Source organism: Schistocerca nitens, chromosome 2 (assembly GCF_023898315.1).
Source record: "Schistocerca nitens isolate TAMUIC-IGC-003100 chromosome 2, iqSchNite1.1, whole genome shotgun sequence".
Classification (NCBI taxonomy): Eukaryota; Metazoa; Arthropoda; class Insecta; order Orthoptera; family Acrididae; genus Schistocerca; species Schistocerca nitens.
In genome coordinates, this window is record NC_064615.1 from 1,049,060,598 (window position 1) to 1,049,084,214 (window position 23,617).

Sequence of the window (23,617 nt, forward strand, 5' to 3'; positions counted from 1 at the left end):
TTTCACAGCAAAGGAACAAAGTGCATTTCTGAGACATACTAAGGAAAATCTTCTGGAATGTGAAGTGACTGTCATTTGCTCTGACTGCTAGTCTTTTTACTGTGGCCTCCAGCCTATCGCATGGTCCTTTGCCATGTGTTGTTGCTGAAAAATGCAATATTCCATCAACTTTGTCTGGAACAGGTATTTTGCAAGATGAGGCACAATCATATCATTGGACAAATAATCAGCCAACCACTCACCCTTTTGTAGTGTATTTTAAAAAGAAAGAAGTCAAACATTTAAATTTTGTAATAATATCAGACTGCCTCAACCACAACACTACAGCTGTCTACCTGTTCCAGACAAAGTTGATGGAATATTGCATTTTTCAGCAACAACACATGGCAAAGGACCATGCGATAGGCTGGAGACCACAGTAAAAAGACAAGCAGTCAGAGCAAGCCTACGAAGACTGTATAAGGACCAAATTATGGATGCAAGGCAACTGTTTGGATGGTCACATCAGAACATATCTAACATAGACTTTGTATTTGTGATCCTTGGAGAATACATTAAAACTGAAGAACAACTGACCAACCAGTACAATACTGATATATCAGGCATCCAGAAATTTCATACCTCCAAATATGGAACCAAAGTGAATGTGAAATTATTTTCTTCCGCAGTTGTTTAAAGCATATTTCCTGTTGTAAAGGACGTACAGCAGATATTGTTTGCAGATATTAATGGGTATGTAACGTCAATCTAAGGTGACACTTGATGGTTGAGTTATGTTCTGGATAAAGATGAAGATTGCAGTAAAGTGCAAGTTACATTCCTCCATCTTTCTGGTCCATGACACTCATTTATTTATCCCATACCACCTGATACACTGTGGATCCCTTTTGCAGATGTGATATGCAAAGTGAACCGTGTCACACAGACTGTCAGTGAAGTGAAAAAATGTGTGGGTATCTTTCAATGATTGAAGTCTTGATGAACTAATTTGTTAACTCTTAACTTTACTCATAATATTGCATTTTTAATGTTACACTTACGTGTTTGTGTGAACTTTCTCCATTAGAAAAATGTAAAAGTAATAGCTACTGCTTGTTTCATTGTAATGTGTTGCTTGTTTCATTCAATGAACTATTCAAATTTTTCTGAAACTATACTAATTCTGGTGTTTTTCACAAAATGTGTATTTCTGAAGTCCTGTACCTCCTGAGCCCATTGAGATCCCATGATAGAATTTTGCTGTATGTATTAAGACATTACAAACTATATTTGATAATTTTTAGCAATTTTTAAAATTGCTACTTTTTGAGAAATTTAAATTTTAAAATTTTCAATTTTTTAAAAATTGTAACCACTATCTTGTGGCATATCATATTAAAGCCCTATTCAATAGCTTTAAAATGAGACCACTCCCAGGTTTATATCATCACTGGTTGCCAGCCAGTAGGCATCCAAAGGTGCCAAAACATGAAATTTCTTCATAAAAATTTAAATATTTAAAAATTAATAACTTCAAAAATAATTGTGCTTCATAACTGAAATTTGGTATTTTTCCAAAAGTCTATGATATATCGCTGCATACCAAAAGTCATGGAAATCTGAGACATCAAGTCTGAATCAGTGTGTTCAATTGACATGGAATGATCCAGGGGCATCTTCAGCACGTCCATATCGATGTCGTTGGTCCCCTCCCCCCTTCTGAGGGTTACAGATACATCTTATTGATCATCAACCGTGTGACCTGGTGGGTCGAGGTGGTCCCTCTTATTGACATCATGGCCGAGACCATCGCATGTTCTTTTGTCTCGGCGTGGGTTGCTCTTTTGGCTGTCCTCTATCTCTCACGACTGACCAGGGACACCAGTTTCTGTCTGTCCTCTTTGCACGGCTCTGGAAACACTGTGGCATCGCCAAATTTCACACCACGGCTTACCACTCACAGGCAAACAGCCTGGTCGAACGGTGACACCACACACTGAAGGCCGCGCTTATGTGCCATGGTGGCCTATGGTCTGAGGCCCTCTCATGGGTCCCACTGGGTATTCGCTTGGCCCATAAAGAAGGCTTGAATGCCTCACTCACTTAGATTCTATATGGCAAACCCCCCGCCTCCTTCCCACTGAGTTCATCAAGGACTCACTGTCAGCTGCTACTGTGGATCTTCTCACTCTGGCTGAACAGATTCATACATATGTTGCATGCCTCTGCCTCCCCCTTCCATGCCCGTTGTGTTCGTCCACAAGGACCTTGCTTCATGCGACTTTGTGATGTTGCAGGACGACACTGTGCGAGCAGCCTTGCAGCCGCCTTATTTGGGTCCTCACCGTGTGCTATGTCATGGTACGAACATGTTCGTCATCAACCTATGTGGCCATCCACTGACTGTGTCTGTTACTTGACTGAAACCAGCGTGGTCACTCACCGACTTGCTCCTGATGCTCCCTTCGGCCAACGTCTCTCTGCCTGTGCAGCCGTTGGAACCACGGGACCCTTGCACCACAGATTTCACTGTGCCTACTTCTCACTCCAGCCACTGCCTACAACCGCTATGCTGGCACGAAGATTATGAATTCATGTGATGAAGCTTCCCTCCGTCATGCTGCATACTACTTGAGGGCGAGGGAGGGGGGGGGGGGGGGGGCTCTGTAGCATCTCTGGCACAGGGCACCCTATATTTGACTCTTATTTCTTTGGACTGCTTTGTTCTAATTCTTTTCTTGGTGTGTAACTTGTTCTTCTGCCATGTTTGTTTGTTCTGTCTCAGTGATTCAATATTAATATTCAATGCTTAGTGTGTGTTATTACTGACCAACCATATGTGAGCAACCAGATGGATTTATCACAAAGCAACCAGATGGATTTATATCAGAAAGTAATGAAGGTAAAGTCTATGAACTACCCAAGGCCATTTATTATTTAAAACGACCAGCTAGACAGTGAAATGTATAGGCAAACAATGTACTTTGAGAACTGAGTTATTTTGTAAATACTGATGTACATAGTGTGTTCATTAAAAGATCAGGTAAAAATCTTGCAATTGTTGCTTTGTATGTAGATTACTTTATGCCTTGTGTAATAACAATGTGGTGAAAGCCAAAGAGTATCAGGGATTATCTGATCATTTTGAAGTTAAAGATCAAGGAAATGCAAAGTCCTGTGTAGGCATGTGTATTGCTAGAAACTGGGAGGAAGGTAATTTAAAACTTGACCAGAAGGGTTATACTGCAGATGTGCTGAAATGCTTTAATATGTTTGATTGTACTCCTGTAAAACACCAACTGAGTCTGCATTGAAGTTTGAGATGTGCAGAGTGATAAGGTTTGAGTGGGATGTTTGCTTTATATGAATACTAATACAAGATCTGACATATATGAGGCCTGTCTAAAAAGTATCTGACCTTTGGCCAGAAAAAAATATTTCGAGTACCTGATGGGCTTGGGACCCTAATCCGCTTCAGAGTAGGCCCCTTGTGCTTGCACACACTTAGCCCACCAATCCTTCCACTGCTGGAAACACTTCTGGGAATCTTCTTTTGGATTGGTGTTCAGCTCCGTCGTCGTGTTCTGCATGATCTCTTCTCTACCCTCAAAATGGGATCCTTCCAGTGGCGTCTTCAATTTTGGAAACAACAAGAAGTCACAAGGAGCCATGTCTGGAGAGTAGGGAGGTTGGTGAGTGGATATAATTCCATGTTTGGCTAAGAAATTTTGGATCAAGTGGGATGAATGTGCAGAGGCATAGTCGTGATGCAGTTGTCAAGTTTTTCGCCGTCCACACCTGCTGAATCTTATGAATTGTTTTGCTTTGAGAATCACCAAGCTTTTCACAAAATCTGATGCAGTATCTTTGCTCAACATGCTCAGTTATCTTGAGAGAATCGGTAATCCGACAAACACGTTGTGTAACACCTCACTCAGTGACTGACAGGCACCACTGAAGTGCTGGAAGGCGTGGACGAAAATCACCCATACACATAAAGGTCTCTTCCTTTACTGTGTACAGCTGCACTGCACTATCATCTCTATTTTGCATGGGAAAATCAGAGGTTGGGTATTTTTTAGACAGACCTCATATTATACCCTATTTTTTAGGCAGTATGATTGTAAATTTACTAGAGTACATTGGAGCACATGAAAAAGAGTCCTTCACTATCTCAAGGAGGCTATGAGCTCTGGAATTGTGTTTAAAAATGGGGATTTTCCACTAGGTTGTCAAAATATGGGAGTGCTGAAACTTCCTGGCAGATTAAAACTGTGTGCCGGACCGAGACTCGAACTCGGGACCTTTGCCTTTCGCGGGCAAGTGCTCTACCATCTGAGCTACCCAAGCACAACTCATGCCCCATCCTCACAGCTTTACTTATGCCAGTACCTCGTCTCCTACCTTCCAAACTTTACAGAAGCTCTCCTGCGAAACTTGCTGAACTAGCACTCCTGAAAGAAAGGATATGGCGGAGACATGGCTTAGCTACAGCCTTGGGGGGATGTTCTAGAATGAGATTTTCACTCTGCAGCGGAGTGTGCACTGATATGAAACTTCCTGGCAGATTAAAACTGTGTGCTGGACCGAGACTTGAACTCAGGACCTTTGCCTTTTGCGGGCAAGTGCTCTAGAGCATGACAGCCAGAGTTCTGTTACACTGTCACAAAATTCTCTCCTGCATTCTAGATTGAAACGTGTTTGTGCTAATGTATATTTTAATAGACAACGTGTGAAAAGAAGTGGGATTGTTATTAAGTACTTGCAGGCAAAGGAAATGCCTGTTGAATTATGAACTAAACAACTTGATAGGGAGCAATATGTATCATATTCATAAGTTGAAACTGTCATCAGATTAAGTGGTAGGGTTGTTATGTTGGAAATGTGGCCCCTTATTTCATCCTTGTCGTAGCCATTGATTAAGTGTGAACCATCTTTGAGTCATTATTTCTTTGTTATCTGTGTATGCATGTAATACTGATCTATGAACAGAAATATTATGAATGATATAATTAGTATTTATCTTTATCATCATAAACACCAGCACATCTAACAATTTGATACAAAAAGACTAAACAATCCAGAAGTGAGACAGTCATTGTATTTCATACACAAATTGATTACAAAATAAATTTTCATTAGTTGACAAACTGCAGCGCATAGGATGAGTCAATGCAAGACAAATACCATAATCACCTGTGGCCTGTAGGATGCTCCTTCAGAGGTAAGAAATTATTTAGTGGTTGATAAGGTGTTCCATAGTAATCTACGCCCTGTGGCAAGCTCGGCACAGGAAATCCTGTTGGACATAATATTTATAAATGCGTTGGTAGTAATATATTCCAGTGGTGCTATACAAGAGTGTCTCCTTCAATATTTTTAAACATTGTGAACTGAGAATACAGAAAGAAAACTTCTTACCAGTGTGTGGAATTTGATAGGATATACTAGCTGATGCCTGAGGCTCTGCATCAATGGCATTTGACATTCCAGCACTATTTGTATAAGGAACTGGTTTCTTCATATTTGGCCATCTGTCCTGCAGCAACACGTCATCTGCTCTCATTGGAACAAGATCTAAGAAAAGTGATTTATTTTTGTAAGTGGTTAGATAACTTTTCAATGTTGTTTTTCTAAACATATATATCATCAAATTGATACAGCTTAATAAACAATCAATATTGTTTTAATTATTTAAGTTACAGTATTATCACTCAGTTCAAGCCAGCGTTGTCAGAGACAGTCTCTGATGATCCATTGTGGACATGGGACAGCGGATGGTCAAATAGTTAACAGTGAAATTCGCCAAACAGCTGCGCATTCGAAAAGTTATTTTATTTTCGCTTCCAGTTTTGGTTGTTCGGCAAATTTCAGTGTTAAATTAAAAATTGTCAGAGACAAGTTTGCAGTAAAAGAGTAGTCTGTTAAACTATAAAATGGAGGTTAATACGAGTGATTCAGAAAATGGTATACATGTAACTGAGTGGTAGGAAGTCCAGGTTGAGAGTGAAATAACCCAAGAAGTTCATCAAGAACAAGAAAATGCCAGCTACTGCCTGTTCACATGGACTACCAGATACATCACTGGACCCAAAAGTGTTAGGAAGAAAATAATGCAGAGCAGCTGCTCTCACTTATGATGATATCACAACTTTTTGTGGATAGTTTAAACAAAATTAACCAGGATAAAATATTACTAAAATACAGGTAATCACATCACCAAAATACAGGAACATCAAGAAAGAAGCAAAAAGGAAGAATACTGTTTTGATAAAGCACAGCATAAGGAGAAAAGATGACCAAACTGTACCTGAACATGCCACAGTGTTTCATGCAACATCAGTCATGTCCAAAGACGCATTCTCAAATCTGGCCAATAAATTTCACGTAACAAGGAAGTGACAGATTGAAAACTTAGGGGAAGACCATAGCACTACTAAGGATGAGGACATTGCACAAGCTGTAAAGAATAATATCAAAACATATAAAACATATACAGGGTGGCACACGAAATGTGTTACCATCTTGTTTTTGAATATAAACTTTATTATCAATACAATCTGAAAGGAACATATACTACAATGAAGAGCCATCCATGGAGATTTGTTCTAACTCAGCACATGCTCAATATGTCCACCATTTTGTTTCCTAACTTCCTTCAAATGAACACTAAAGTTAGTGATTACCCTGCGGCACATGTCTTCCGTAATTTCACTGCAAGCTTGAAGAATAAGTCTTCTGAGCTCCATTAAATCACGTGGACGTTTTGGGAAAATTTTTTCCTTTAGGTACCCCCAAAGAAAAAAGTCACATGAATTGAGGTCTGGACTATTGGGGGGCCAATTTTGTCTGTCATTGAAGCGACCTGGAAACCTGAGTGAAATGATCCGCATGTCGAAATGCTCGTGTAAAAACTCCAACACAGTGTTTGCAGTATGTGACCTTGCTCCATCTTACATGAACCACTGTGTGTTGAAGGGCAAGGCAGGAGCAAGAAGCTGTGGAATGAAGCTATTGCAAAACATGTTCAAATAATGCTCACTGTTCACAGTTTCTTCAAAGAAACTGGAAATTTCTGCCCACGCTGTAATCCTTGGAGCATAATCTTGTCGTTCATGAAGCACTTGTGGGTTTTCAGTGGCCCAAAAGCATACATTGTGTTTGTTAACTAAATGAAAATGCGCCTCGTCTGAAAACCAAACATTGCTGAGAGTTTCTTCCCTATACTCCGCCCACTGAGCAAACAGTAGTCTCTGCTGCTTGTGTTCTTCAGTGAGCTTCTGTGCACAGGTCATATTGTATGGGTACATATGGAGGTCACTTTTAAGAATGCGTTGAACGAAGTGTCTGGATATTCCCAGTTGCACTGCTGCCTTTCTACACGATTTCCGGGGACTTCTCTGTACAGCAACTTGTACCACTTCAATATTCTCCGGCAAACAAACAGGCTTAGGCTGAGGTCGCTTTGCTTCCAATACTGTTCCTTCCTGTACAAATTTATCGTACAGTCTGTGGATGGTCTTCTTGCAAGGGACCCATTGTGTGTTAAACTGTTGTCGAAAATGCCTCTGAGTCACAACAAGGCTTTTCGTTTCATGAAAAAGTAACACAATTGCCGATCGTTGCTGTGTCGTCAGTCTTCCATTGTCAGCCATTGCTGCTTACTAGTCTCCTAGTGGCAGAATCATGAATTACACATCATTTCGTAACTAATTTGTTTTTCGAAGCTCTGCTGGTACTGTTGTAGAGATCCCAGCGGGATATCTAATGTGCGTCGTAAATTGTGAAAGAAACAATTGGTAACACATTTCGTGTGCCACCCTGTATATGTAGAGAGAGCCACTATTCAAGAAAAAAGTCCAATAGATGATATTTACCATATGAGCTGAATACAGTCAAAACATGGAAACATTTTTGTGAAGGAAGGGAGTTGTCAGGCCTTTCTGTTTGCTCTTTATTGAATTACAAACATATTTACTATCACTGCTTTAATGTGTCATTTAAACCTCCCCATACAAGTATATACTCAGTGTGCCAGACTGGTCTTCAAAAATTAAAAAAAAGGAACAAGATTTGGAGAAAGAGAATCAATTAATAACAAACCACATGTTACACAAACTTTACGCAAAAAAGTTCTGTGCAATAAAGAAGGAGGAAAATCATAAATCCAACTGTGGTTGACGTATGTTTTGATATACAACAGAATTAGCCAGTACCTAAGCTCTCTGTAGGTGAAGTATTCTGTTCAAGACAGGTTTGACTATGCAGTTCGTACATAATGATTCATTCCTGAGCACATTCAAAGGAAAAGATTGCTTTTATACTTGGCTTGAGACAGAAAGACCAAAAGGATATAACCCCATGGCCTCTGCTCTATAGAATTTTCTCAGAAACCTTGAGGTGTCCCAGTCAGATGATGGTCAAAATGAAATTAATTTATTTTCTGATTCCTGTACCAGTTAAAATAAAAATACAGCAAGGATGAGCATACTAATGGCATTCATGGAAGAGACCAGACAATTTAATAAGCTGGTATACACTATTTCCCTACTTGTGGTTACCGCTAAATGCCTCCTGACAGAGTGTTTGGGGGAAAAAAAAAAAAAAAAAAAAAAAAAAAAAAAAAGGAAGATATTCTTTCACCAACTGAATGTTATGAAGTTGTGGAACAACATGGCTTCAACAGGATACTAAATTACTAAATAAAGATTGGGAAACAAAGGATTTCATGCCCAGTGCACTACAGGCCCGCCCACAATCTAAGATACATTTGAGAGTAATTGCTCAGAGAGTGATGTTTTATGAAACTGTTTAGAAGAAGGTACTGTTATCAGTACTGGACACTTATAACGGAAGTCCCATAGAGTTTGAGGTACGGGAATCCAAAAACTGCAGCTAGGAAATCAGGGAAGCAGCCACCTTGGAAGTGAAGAATATGATCAACAAAGAAAAGAAGAAGATAAGCAGAAGTACAAAATAGCAACAAACATTATTAAAATACAATGTGAAATACTGGATACAACCATACTAATCTGAAAATCTATTGATTACTTTCAATATATAACTTTCTTTGTAACTGAAGATAAAAAGAAAACAAAAATGCCCTTTAAATATCTATATTAAGAAAAACTTTAACTTCCATTGTTGCATTTATTGACTTTTGACACTCATAAACTTTGTTCTTCTTCTCTGAGACAAAAATCAGAATCATGCCTGGAGAGCAGTGTAAATGTTAAATTACCTCATTTATCTAATTAGTCATTTGGTGTAACACTTAAAAATGCATTTTCTTGAAAATTTACTTTTTTGCATTTATCATCTTCTGGAAAAACAGCCCTCAATTGTGATAAGCACTGTATTGTTGATTCTCAATAGTGTGTGCTCTTTAAAGCACATCTCACTGTTCCCACTTGTCTGCCCCACTAGAACTTGTTACATTCACTGCAAGCAATTGTGTGCACACCAGAGTGCATGGCTTTTGTTTGCTGGGAAGACTTCAAAAAGTAAGCTAGGCATTATTATGGCAGGTCAAGTAAGTGGTATTGATTGCTAAACTACACTGTAAAGTGACACAGATACCTGACACTATTTTTCAACATAGACCCGAAGTCCTAGTAAACAATGGTTAAAATGTTCTACCAGTCATTCAGTTCCTCAATAGAAATCCCCTCCTTGGTCATGGAGATATTCAAGAACTGCTGTGTGCTTGTCCTCATTGTTAGGAGCTCTGCAATTGCTATGAATCAGTTCCTCAATTGCCTGGACATTGTTATCTGAGGCCAAGGTTAATGAATGTCCTTCCCGATCATCATGACAAGCCTGTGTGGCCTTGGTTGAACCACTGGGACCATTTCACTATGCCTGGATGGGACGTTGCATTTGGTCCATATACTGCCAGACCTTTCAGTAAATCTGTGTGCAATTTAGATGTTTCGCCCACAAGAATTGTACTGTCTTACGTATTCCAACTTTGGAGTACATTTCCAGTTACCTCACCATTTCACTCCTACACTGTGATGCACCTGTTACCCGCACTACAGTAGAACTGGGAGGAAACCGAGAACATGTAAGGATGGAAGACTGGATTTAATGTCCTGTTGACATCGAGCCAGAGCATGTACTCGACTCTTTTTGTCCAATAGTCTTAGTGTGTATCACTTACTTTTTGAAGTCTCCCTGTACATGTATTAACTATATGCGATATCTTATGAGATCATATTTCAAAACCAGTTCTTTCTTTTGTATGCAGTAAGCCTCAAATGATGGTTAGCAATAATCATTTGATTCATCTCACAGTTTAGACTGAAATAATCACTTTGATTTTTCATTAGGTTTGTGATGAATCATTCCACCAATCCTATGGATACAGCACTAGATAAATCAATAAGCAGTCACCCATAAATCTAATATTATGAGAAACTGGATGTTGCAATATTTAATAAAGAGCAGATGGCAATGACCAACTGATATCTGACTTGACAGAAGTCAACATATACAAGTATAGCACATGGCCAGCCAACCTATAGTGGTCATGCAGACAATATTCTTTTGAAAACTCTGTTCTAACTTACATGTACATATGAACTACTCCTGCAGACTCCTTCTTTCACTTGAACCTTGTGGGCTCATCATGAAAAACATCTCACCTGGTGCTACAATTGTGGCAGGAGGGTGCTTGAATGCTGAAAAATTAGTTCTTTGTATGCAGTGTCATAATCTTTACTCTACTTTGTGAATGAGTAGGACCAAGGCAAAGGATTCACAATCCTTGGAGCTCACATTGTGTGCCCTTTTGAAAATGTGTGACAGGTTCCTAGTACTTCAATACTGAGCACATCCAGTTATGAATCTTCCTCATAACTGGAAGCCTTTCAGCTGACAATGCACCTATCTAATGTGCACATTTTGTGCAGTAACTACTTTTAGAATATATGAGGAATGTCTATCATTTTGAGAAGGTGTGCAACCGATCAGACATTTGATCTACTAAAATCTTGACGCAGTTAATGAACAGGTGGATCCTACCACTTAATGCACTATTCACCTGCATATCAACATGGAATCCTGCACTGCAAACAACATGGTTGATAGCACAACAAGACTTTTACAGATATTTAATGACACAAGCATCACATGAGATAGATTGAATTGTTGGATTGATAGTCAAATTTAAATGGTCACAAAATGTAGGCATTATTGAGTATTTGACAGCCATTCTTGAACACGAAGGAATACTTCAATGTAAAACAATGAAAAATATATAAATTGCTGCTATATGCAAAAGTGTTTCCAAAGAGCCTAAAAAACTGTCAGCACCAAAGCACATGTGAGATATGGTAACACAGACCAATATGAATGAGTCTTACCATGTCCAGACGTTTCGTGGTTGTGAAATGGTGTCTGTGTAATTTCTTGAGTTGGACTAGAATTCACTGGGTGAATCTCATTGTCTTCAGCGAGAATACTTGCCACTGCTGACAATGTGATAATGAAGACTTGCATTGTTTGTAAGCTCTTGTGCATCATATTCCCAGTTATTTTTGTTAATAAAAATGGTGAATACCTGTAAAATTAAAGTAAGTCTAGTCAGAAAATAAAACTATATACACAAAAATATTTTCATGACACAAAACCAGAATTTCAGATGGGAGTGAACTATTTTTCCACAGCCTATGAGTAGTTTCAGTAATAAACCTTTAATCTAAAATGTAAAATATGGTACTGTCACATCAAAACCACAGGCAAGGCTAAGTCCAATGCAGGGACGTCAGTGAAGAATAACACTTAGAACTGAAAGCACATTTATTACTGACACCAGCTCACAGCCAGAACAGAACTGAGCTCTTGGACAGAGAGTGCAACTATTTTCACAAACATCAAATATTCCAGAATATACAGACATTACAAACATAAGATAATGTATTTCAAAAACATTCCAGAAATGATGAATATTAATTGCTGATGTCAGGTTTGAACTGGTGACACACAGCAAGGCAGCTGTGAAACTAACCACTACACCACACTGTGTGTGCCATAGCTCATAGCATTGAGAGACAGTGACCTGCTGCTCAGAATTTCTCATTGAAGTTGACTACAGCATCATGTATCTACTAGTTCATCTTGTCAGTGGTCCTCTGGATGGCAGTGCTGGTGGATCCTTGCATTCTCGTCATGTTGTTACATCCTCTTCACTATGACAAGCATCAAAGGTAGGCTCTATCACTGAAGCTTTGCTATTGTTGAGTGGGTCTTCAGTTTGCTTGCGTCTCCCAGTGTCGATCTCTGCATTGGACCATTGTAAGGCTTCATATGGAGGATGTGGAAGACATCTCTGCACTGTTGCCTTCCTGATAAAAGATCATAATCCTCAACTTCATATGTGACATCCGACAAGCAACAAAGGATAGGATACCATCCAAAGTAGCCCTTTATTAACTTATCTGATATTCCTACTTTCTGCACAGGTGTAAAAATCCAAAGGCACAGCCTTCCTGCCCTAGGCTCCTTCTTACCCCCAACACTCAGTTGCCTTTCCTATCATAGGCTTCTGCTGAGAGTGTGGCCTCAGCATCCAGAGACTATGGTCGAGTGTGTGTGAGTTGTGTTTGCCTGAGTGTGTTTGTGTGTGTTTATGTTGTCTATTTTGAATAAAGGCCTTGTTGGTCAAAAGATCACTTTCTGACAGTCTTTTTGTTGTGCCTGTATGCAGCTCAGTGTCTCTGCCATATGGTGAGTAGCAACTATCCTTTTCTAATATTGTTGCAATCTGCTAAAATGACAAATTCAAAAGACTGCATTCTATTACTGGTAGTTATTCTTGCAATGTATGTTCCCGTCAGCAAGTTAAGTTTTCCATTTGCTCCTTTAGCACATTTGCTATGATGATGATGATGATGATAAGCACTCAACATTACAGAAAAAGAATCACATGAATCGATTAGCACCCAGACTGGTTGGCCATCAGTGATGATTCCAGTTAGATTTCCTGACATCTTAGTGACTGTCATCGATAGAAGAATTTCCTCGTAGTGGCCTCACCTCCATAAATAATCAACTCACTTGGTTTTCCTGAATTTGGTGGCTAGGTGAGCAGCTGGTACCCCTGTAGGTGGTGGGGAACACCTAGGACATGTTTGGGGGCATGGTGATGCACTTCATCCGACAGGTCAGCTATAATCATTTGCAGTGAACTGGCATGAATAGGACTGATGTCATGGTTGACCTCCTGTGATGTAATAGTCATTGAACACTTGTCTTCTCTCTCTGTAGTTTAGCTTACAATGTGCCTACTGTGAAAACATACCAGGACATTGTTCTCAGTAGCTAAGGTAGAATATCCAAAATTTCTAGGTGTATGCATTGATGAGGGGTTGAACTGGAAAAAGCACACTGAGGATCTGCTGAAACATTTGAGTTCGGCTACTTATGCTATTAGGCTCATTGCAAATTTTGGCGATATACATCTCAGTAAATTAGCTTACCACGCCTGTTTTCATTCTCTGCTTTCGTATGGCATCATATTCTGGGGTAACTCATCATTGAGTAAAAGAGTGTTCATTGCACAAAAGCGTGTAATCAAAATAATTGCTGGAGCTCATCGAAGATCATCCTGTAGACACTTATTTAAAGAGCTAGAAATCTTCACTGTAGCCTCACAATGTATATATTCACTTACGAAATTTGTTATTAACAATCTGAACGAATTCAAAAGTAATAGCAGTGTACATGGCTACAACACTAGGAGAAAGGATGATCTTCACTACTCAAGGTTAAATCTAACTTTGGCTCAGAAGGGGGTAAATTATACTGCCACAAAAGTCTTTGGTCACTTACCTAATAGCATCAAAAGACTGACAGATAGCCATATAGTATTTAAAAGGAAATTAAAAAAAAATTCTTAATGGCAACTCGTTCTACTCATTAGATGAAATTTTGGATATAGTAAATGGGTAATTTCCCAACCCCCACAAACAAAAAAATTAAAAATATTGAGTGTCATGTAATATTTTGTCTAATGTAATATCTTGTATAGACACCTTTTATTAACCTGACACGTTCTACATCATTATGAAGTGTCGTAGTCATGATCTATGGAACAAGTACTAATCTAATCAGTTCTCAAAATGTTTGTTTTTCTGTGGAACATTGTATTTGACAGAGGGTTGTCCTTTGATGGTTGTGACATAAGCTGAAGCTGGCAGAGTTCATTCTTTATAGCACATTCAAAAAGTGGTGGAGATTGGTGCCGAAAATTGATAAACTCTCCTTGACATGCTGAGGTATTTGGTGTTCTGCCAGATATCAATGTCATTCAGAACAACATGACTCATTGTCTTCATCAGGTGCTACCTGAGACTGCTCATTGAGTGGAATGGGTCCAGTATTTATACTTATGGTTATCCCTTTCCACAGCCAGTTCCAGGTGTTCCCTTTGTGGTCCACTCCTGCTAGAAGTGTCATTAGGCATTGCCTCTTCAGTCCAATCCGCCAGGCTGAGAACTGGCATTCCGCAGAGAGGATACCTGAACCAGCCATTCAGGGGGAAGGTCATAAGTCTAAATAGTCGACTACTCAACTCATTCCACTTAACAAGCAGTCTCAGGTAGTACCTAATGAAGATAATGAATCACATTGTTGAAATAGCATGTATGAATAATGCTGATATGTGGCAGAATACCTGACATCTCAAGATATCAACAGACCACTGGCAAAGCCTGAAGAATTACCCACCTCCTCTCGACATTCTCTATTATCTCCTGATATATGGGGTTGACATTCATGGCTACTATCCCTTGTATACTTTATCTGACATTACTAGCTGCCCTATAGTGCTGTATGTCTTCTCTTGCTGTCTGGAATATGAGAGTGGTGAGCTCATGGTGGTCTTCCACAACTGTCATAGGGACCACATTTGGCAGTCGTTCATACCTTTATTGTCCGACTCTTTTCTGTGCATTTCCTCAGTTCACTGGCATCACTTGATGAATTCATCAGTTGTTGTGATATCCTTTCCCAAAAAGAGATTTGTACCTGATTTCTTTAATCAAATGTCAGATTTTGTTGGCTTCTGTCATATTTTTATTTATGGTGTGACCTAAAGCCAGAACATGTGTGTGTACAATTGTGTTGTTTCCCCATTATGTTGGTGTCTTTTCTTCGCCTGTTCTTCCAACAAATGGACTTGCTGCTGATTGTTGCAGAACATTTTCTTCCATTCACCCTGGAATTTGTACCAGCTATTCAGCTTCTCTTCAGTTTTCCTGAACCACTGCTGGGCTGGGCCATCCAAGTAAAAGCACACAATTGCCAAACATATCATGTCACCTATATGTTGCATCTGCTGACTTGGTTAAATCTTTTCAGCCATTTTGCCAGATCCTGACCTATGTCTCTGGAGAACACTGATGGGTGCCTGATGTGCAGATGATGTACTGCTGTTTTGGAATCCATCTGTCCTCTGAATATACATGCAGTAGCCACCAGAAAGAAGGCGGGAGGCGCACATCGGCACGGCGCGTCACGGACGGTAGTTGCTGCAAGTAGAGACCCGCCCACCAGTGGGCACGCGAGAATTCGGCCGCGACCTCTGCCGACGCAACAACAACTCAGGCAGCACGGGCCGTGCCCAGTCAGTTCACATCGGGCCTGCCTAGGAGACAAGTCCCGGTCTATGCTATGTGAAGTGCAACGGAAAACGTGAACTGTGTTACTACACAATTTGGCGATGAGTAGGGTCGTTCTTTCGCGTGTTGCGTCGTTGTTCCGGTTTTGCAGCTTCTTCACGGCATGGAGGATTTAGTGCGGGTTTTGGTTGAGCAGCAGATGGGGCTCATGGCCACCATGAAACAAGTGCTTCTGGCGTTGCTCTCCACGCAGTCTCTCCACGCATGTTGTGGTGGCTAGGGTCGAGTTCTATCAATGCAAGAAACAGCCCCATCAGTCTTACCGGGCGTGGGCCGCTACCCTGCATGGTCTTAGTCGCAAATGTCATTTTCTCACGGAGAAATCATGAGAGTCGTATTCCCACGTTATGGGGCGCGACGTCATTGTTCGTTCGGCCCCTGATAGGGAGGTCCGGCAACGGGCCCTGCAGTTAGAAGACCCTTCCCTTGAGGAAGTCCTGTCCATTGCTCAATCGTATGAAGTCTCTCACACCGCAGGCCAACAGTTGGAAGTGTGGTGCGACATCGCGGCGTTTGAGGGCGGCGCGGCCGCGTTCACTGTGTCCGGGGTGGACAACGTGCGAGTGGTACAATCCGGCCGTTACGGCCGCTCCCGCACGGCGCGTAAACAGATTTCCGGCCGCCAGCCCCTGCTACTGTCCTGTGCATCGTGCTATATACATCATGATTGGTCAGAATGCCCCCAGCGTTGGGCAGTTTGTCCCAAATGTAATAAAAAAGGACACATTGCTAAAGTTTGCCGCTCAGCCTCAAAAGAACCGAAGGAAGCAGGTACAGAGGACATGGACGTTGACATTCAGGAAGTTTCATCGGGCCGGGCTCCCGACGCATTGGCACACAAACTCTTTATCGAGGTGTCGGTTCGGTCGCGCTGATTACAACTGCAAGTAGATACGGGCGCGGCAGTTTCTTTGTTGAATGCACAAACTTACTCCGACCTTGGATCGCCCCCATTGGCGACGGTTTACCAGCGTCTACGCGGTTATGAGTAACAGTTCATTCCCCTACTGGGTCAATTCACTACCGATGTGACTTACAAATCAGTCACTTGACCTATTACTTTTATTGTTGTCAGTGATGCGAACTCTGTTAACCTTTCTAGCCTGGATGCCTTTCAAGCTTTTGGTTTTTCTGTCGCTGACACCATACAGTTGGTCTCTGAAGACGTTCCCTATCAATCATTGGAATCTTTGATCTCTGACTTTCCGGATATCTTTGAGGAGGGCCTGGGGCGTGTTTCGGACTTTGAAACTCATTTAACGTTGAAGGCGTCGGCTCGCCTGCGTTTTCTACGCGCGAGGCAGATCCCCTTGGCTCCCCGCCCTCAGGTTAAAGAAGAGCTAGACTGTCTGACAGCCCTAGGGGTCGTTCTTCCCATTTCTTCTAGTGAGTGGGCTTCGCCCCTCGTCATTTTCAGGAAACCCTCGGGAAAATTACGTCTTTGTGGCGATTTCAAGGCCACCATTAATTCCCAATTGGTGGTGGACACCTGTCCTCTGCCTCGTGCTGATGAATTGTTCTCCGCCGTGGCGGGAGGCCAATATTTTTCGAAAATCGATCTTTCGGAGGCTTATCATCAGATACCACTTGATGAGGACTCCAAACGACTGGCGGTCATCAACACCCCGTTTGGCCTTTACCAATACCAGCGGTTGGCCTTCGGAATATCCAGTGCCCTGGCGATCTTCCAGCGTTATCTTGAGCACGTCACGTCGACAATCCCTCATTGTATTAATTACCTGGATGACATAATTGTCACAGGCCACAGCATGAAGGAACACTTACACAACCTTCGCACCCTCTTTCTCAAATTCAGGTCCGTGGGCTTGTGTTGCAACCTGCGTAGGTCAAACTTCTTCCAACCGTCCATTGAGTATGTGGGATACACCATCTCTCAGCACGGCGTCCAGCCGCTAGGAAGTTTGGTCCAAGGTATCACTGACCTCCCGCGGCCCGCTTCGCTGAAGGAGTTACAAGCTTTTTTAGGCAAGATTGCCTATTACCACCGGTTCATTCCCAGGGCTTCCACCATAGCCCGGCCCCTGTACTGCCTTCTGTGCAAGGGCGTTCCTTTTGATTAGTCATCTGCATGCAAGGGAGCGTTCACCTCATTGAAGGGCCTCCTCACGTCAGTGCCATGTTTGGCTACTTTTGACCCCCATAAGCTGTTGGTCCTCGCTACAGATGCTTTGCAGTATGGGGTGGGGGCGGTCCTGGCCCATCGCAACACGGAGGGTTCCGAGCAGCCACTGGCGTTTGCGTCTAAAACTCTTAGTCCTGCGCAGGCCCATTACTCCCAGGTGGAAAAAGAGGCTTTGGCCATTGTCTATGCTGTTACCAAGTTTCACCCTTTCTTGTATGGCACGAAGTTTCAGTTAATCACTGACCATAAGCCATTAATATCGTTATTTGGCCTCGCCTGTCAGATTCCGGATAGGGCGGCCCACAGACTACAGCGCTGGGCCTTGGTTCTCTCTAAGTACCATTATGACATTCATTTTCACCCTACCGGACAGCATGCCAATGCAAACGCTCTTTCCCATCTTCCAGTGGGCCCGGATCCTCAGTTCGATCAAGAGGAGATTATGTGTTTTCATTTGGATGTGGCGTCCCGCCAGGTGCTTGATGGCTTCCCGATCACTAGTTCTAGAGTCACCAGGGAAATGGCAGCTGACCCGGTTCTCCGGCAAGTAGTTCACCTCATTCAGCAGGGGTGGTCATCCCGACCTCCAGGCTGGGCCTCGGACCCTCTTCGTAATGATTTTGTTCTATGAGACTGCCTCTCTGTCTTGGCAGGAGTTCTCCTTCTGGCTACTGATGATACAGCTCCTCGCGTGGTTGTTCCTGCAACTTTGCGAAGGGAAGTCCTCACGTTATTACATGAGGGGCACTGGGGTGTTTCCCGTACTAAAACCTTGGCTCGCAGACATGTGTACTGGCCCGGTATTGACAGAGAAATTGAGCACTTGGTGGCCACCTGTTCCCAGTGTGTGAGCCAACAGGCATCTCCCAGGTTAGCGTTCTCTTCATGGCCGCCTGCAACCCAGGCATGGGAACGTGTTCACATCGATTTTGCGGGCCCGTTTCTCAATGGCTTTTGGCTCATTGTCATTGATGCTTATTCCCGATTCCAATATGTGGTTCACTGCTCCTCAACCACTTCAGAAGTTGCAATCCAGGAACTAGCAAAAATCTTTCCTGTGGAAGGTCTGCCAGTCACCCTGGTCTCGGACAATGGACCTCAGTTTATTTCGCAGAGCTTCCAGGATTTTTGTAGGCACTTTGGTATTCGGCATGTTTGCTCTCCCCCCTTTCATCCACAATCGAATGGGGAAGCCGAGCACATGGTGCGCACATTTAAGACGCAGATGAAAAACTATGTGCACGAATTTCCTGCGGAGGAGGCGTTGACGTTTTTCCTGACGGCATACCGGACCACACCAATGGGAGAACACAACCCCGCAGAGCTCCTCCATGGGCGCCAACCTAGGACTCTGCTGCACCTCCTCCAGCTTGGTCCTCACCAGTCTTCGCAAAACGGTGTACCCGGCCTTCCAACGGGGAATGTCGGTCTGGGCACATGGGTTTGGTCGCAACCCACGTTGGATACCGGCAGTGGTCCTGCGCCGCAATGGCTGCTGGCTCTATACCTTGCAGGCGGGGGACCGGGAGGTACAGCGTCATCAAAATCAGATACGTCCACATTTGGGCACCCACCCTCTGACCCCTCGGGCACCGGCTTCCCCATTGCCAGCACCCGTGTTGGTTTCTCAGGGGACGCTGCCACCCCTCCCCCCTGTGACTCCGCCGCACTGCGATGGTTCTCAGCCTTGGCAGCCTCCAGTAGCTCCAGGACTGGCATCGCCATCGTTAGAGATGCCCCAGCAAGAGCCGGCCCCCCTCGCAGGCTCGGTTTCTCAGGAGGCTGGTTCACCTGTGGCTGTCCCTTCCCCATCGTCCCCGCCACTGGGTCTTGCCCCTCCCGAGGTGGACCAGGATTCGGAGTTCGCTGGATTGTCTCCCGTTCTGTCCCGGGCTCCAGTGGTGGGGTGACAGGGGCCTCTTCATGTGGGTCACTTCCAGCCTGTGGCCGTCCCTTCCCCATCGTCCCCGCCACTGGGTCTTGCCCCTCCCGAGGTGGACCAGGATTCGGAGTTCGCTGGATTGTCTCCCGTTCTGTCCCGGGCTCCAGTGGTGGGGTGACAGGGGCCTCTTCATGTGGGTCACTTCCAGCCTTATTCGAAGGTTCCGGCACGAGAGTTAGCAGATCCCCTCGACTCCAGCCTTCCGATGGACGTGGAGGTCATCACTCCTGCACGACGCTCCACCTTCCAACACAGTGGATCACAGTGGCTTCACTCCCCGAAGGAGGAGGAGTGCAGCAGCCACCAGAAAGATCGCGGGAGGCGCACATCGGCACGGCGCGTCACGGACGGTAGTTGCCGCAAGTAGAGTCCCGTCCACCAGAGGGCACGCGAGAATTCGGCCGAGACCTATGCCGGTGGAACAACAACAACAACTCAGGCAGCACGGGCCGTGCCCAGTTAGTTCACATTGGGCCTGCCTAGGAGACAGTTCCCGGTCTATGCTATGTGAAGTGCGACGGAAAATGTGAACCGTGTTACTACAATACATATCTTATGGAGGATGTACTGCTTGTATTGCTGTTCCTGTATGTGTTGGCAATGGCTTTTATTTTGCCTAATTGGAGCCACCATGATGTAAATGTTTTGAAGTAGCCTGAGTTTTCACCAAACAACACCATGTCAAAACCACATTAAACTCCAAATTTGAAGGCAGGGATGTTAATGAAGTGCAACACTTGGAACTGAAAGAACATTTTTACTGACCAGAACAGAACTGAACTCCTGGATGGAGAGTGCAATTATTTATACAAACATCAATTATTTCAGAATAATGATATTTTATAAGCATCAAATATTCCGGTATATAAAAACATCACAAACAACATTCCAGAAACAGTTAATACTAAATAAAAAAATAATTATGAGTAGTTTGGATTTGAATTGGTCATCACCAGCATGCCAACCAGTGATGCCAAATATTCCACATTGCATGCACCATAGCTTGTGACAGTATAATAAAAATTTCTGATGCTGAGACTGTGCAAAATCTGCATTAATACCCAGAACTGTTACCTTTTCTGTTCAACTCTTACCCTGGATGTTATCAGTAGCCCATTGCTTTGTATTTGTTCTTTGGCACTGAATATTTACTGTCTTAACTCTTCTGTCATTATTATGATTTGCCAGCATGAGAGTATGAATCTTTTTTGACATTGCTCTTTAATGTTATTGTTACTAAAACAACGTCTGCCTCTGTAGCTAAGTGGTCACATGGCTGATTGCCATGGAGGGAACCCATGTTTGATTCCTGGATGGTTTGGAGATTTCACCCACTCAGGATCTGGGTGTTGTACTGCTCTCATCATCATTTCATCATCTTTGATGTGCAAGTGACCAAAGCAGCATCAAATAAAAAGACTTGCACGAGGCTGCTGAATACCCCAAATGGGGAGTCCCGACCAAAAAAAGCCATACAGTCATTATTTTTCACTGAAACAACTGCTGATTAACGTTTATAAAGCTGCTGACTTGGAGGAAATCAGAAATGAGCAGAATTTGCGGAGATTGTCAGTCACACAGTCGGTATGTGTAAAAGAATAGTGAAAATGTTGGCAAATACTGAGAGAATATCTTGCAGTAATGGAAAATATGGGAAAGATACAGAAAATAAAGAACAAAACAATACAATACTATTGACACAAAAAAATGCATACACACAAGATGCATTTGATGTACTGTACTCCACGTAAAACTTGTTGTATATAATTAGCAGAAATGACTTCTTAAAACTGTTGGCTCTTTTAAGTATGTTACCAGATAATGTACACCTGTTACTTTCTACTTGATTTTTGTGTGAGTATGCATTCATTCATCACATATTCACACAAAAATATACTGTTTTCAATATACTGTTTGGTCTATATCAAAACTGGTAGCTTGCAATGGCAATTGCCAGGGCCACAGATATTTTCCAGAAAATTTGAAAACAGATTGCTCCTCATATTCCTCACAGAGAAAACCTTCTACAGTGCAACAGCATCAGAGGTGCTGCAAAATTAGCCATACAGTAAGATTCAAATGGCTGAAGCCGAGCTTATGAGTATAAATGCAAGTGGAAGTGAAGTACTTCCTGGATGGGATACAGTCAACTAATGTATTTCTGCTAGTTATAAGGTAAATGTCCTCATCACAAAACCTACAGAAACTCCAGTCAGGTCAGTTATTAAATCAGTTTTATTCCAGATACAACAAAAACAATTGTGCCACTAAACCACCTCTGCCAGAAGTATGTCCCGTATTGCTGATCTTCAGATTGAAAAGAGGCATTTGACTGACTCAGACAAGTGTGCCTTGTTCATATCCTCTTCCATAACCAGACAGATGGAATTAACACCCTATCACATTACCCTGTGCAATATTATCCACAGCACAACATAGTTGCTCCAAGTTCAAGTAGGAGATGTTGGGCTCAGTTTTCTCACTGAACTTATTTCATCAGTAGCTGTATGGGTTTAAGCCCACCTAATTACAGGCCATAAGCTGCTGCTCATCATATTAAACACAGAACAAGACACTTTGTACCATACAGTGCAGTGTCTGTAATGATGGATACCTGCCTTGGCTGATTACAGTTTTCAAACTTATTATTGTCCCAAAACAAAGTATGCAACTGAAGACGTCTTGCACAATCAACAGAAAAAAATGAAAGTCCTATTGTAGCTACATGTTTCTTAATAAAATTGATTGTCCTTGTCTTCTGCAAACTGAAGTTATAGCTTTGCTCACTTTGGAATGCACATTAATGCCAAAAAGTGACCTAACACAAGTGTATGCAGTAGTGTCGTCATGGAGAACACTCTCTTGCATCAGTTTTCTCATGATGTAATGGATCTGGGAGTGGAGTGGTAATCTGAAATTGCATAGCTTTTCTTAGCATTTCAATGAATGAATTCACTAGAAGGAAAGGACGGGGAAACTGAAGAGGCTATTTATCTAATTGAAATAGATATGGTGTCTTATGTCAGAAAAAGTATTCAACGAAAAATAATAGATTTTTGGCAAGTGATTCTTAAAAGAAAGAACTGAACTTCAAATTTTTCCTCTCTCTTCCCCTCATTCTAAGTCTCCAATCTTCCTCCCCATGCCCTTTTGCTCCATTCTCCTAAACGTGACATACTAAATGATGTTCATTTACACTACACTTGTGTCCAAAATTAAAGCAAAAATGGTTATTTTGCAAGGTTGCATTTATTTTGCCATGAAACAGTATAAACAGGAGATGGTAGAGTAGAGGCAGTGTAAAGAATACAGAACATAAACATTTGCAATATGCATAATGGTAGACAAACATGTTCTTCGTTTTTCTCAACTTAATGGATTGGTACACACATTCCGACAACTGGTCAATGTTCGCAGAAGGGGATGTGACCACTTCAGGCAGCAATACAGGTCTGACAATGAAGGGGCATGCTGTGAATGATGTCATCAGTGTCATGTTGAAACAATAATGCATATTCTTCATGCAGAGCTACTCGTAATGTTGGAGAGTAGTTGGTGGATGCTGACGTGATGCAACCAGTCTCCCTAGTGCGTCCCAGACATGATCTATGGGATTCAAATCGGGAGAGTGACCAGACCATGTCATGTGTGTAGTACCTCCTATTTCCAAGAATAGATTAGTTACCCATGCAGTATGATGTCGAGCATAATTGTCCATCAGTACAAAGTCTGATCTCTTCACAATACCTGACAGCAGTTAAACCTTGTTGATTCACCTGTACAATTTGATGAAGAGTTGTCAACATAATCCCTTGCCACATCATTAGCACTACTCCTTAATATCAGTCTCTCTCCACACTGTTTGGATCC

The 23,617-nt window shown here is 42.3% G+C and overlaps 1 protein-coding gene across 1 annotated transcript in view; it reads right to left on the reverse strand.

The window, feature by feature from the left end:
* LOC126237395 (uncharacterized) overlaps positions 1–23,617 on the reverse strand; it is a 267,773-nt gene that overhangs the window by 86,767 nt on the left and 157,389 nt on the right. The window contains exons 2-4 of the mRNA XM_049947486.1: positions 11,346–11,542; positions 5,401–5,556; positions 5,176–5,278 (exon numbers count right to left, since the gene is read on the reverse strand). Of these exons, the coding sequence (XP_049803443.1) occupies positions 5,176–5,278; positions 5,401–5,556; positions 11,346–11,505 (419 nt within the window). The 5' untranslated portion in view covers positions 11,506–11,542. The remainder of the gene's footprint in view (positions 1–5,175; positions 5,279–5,400; positions 5,557–11,345; positions 11,543–23,617) is intronic.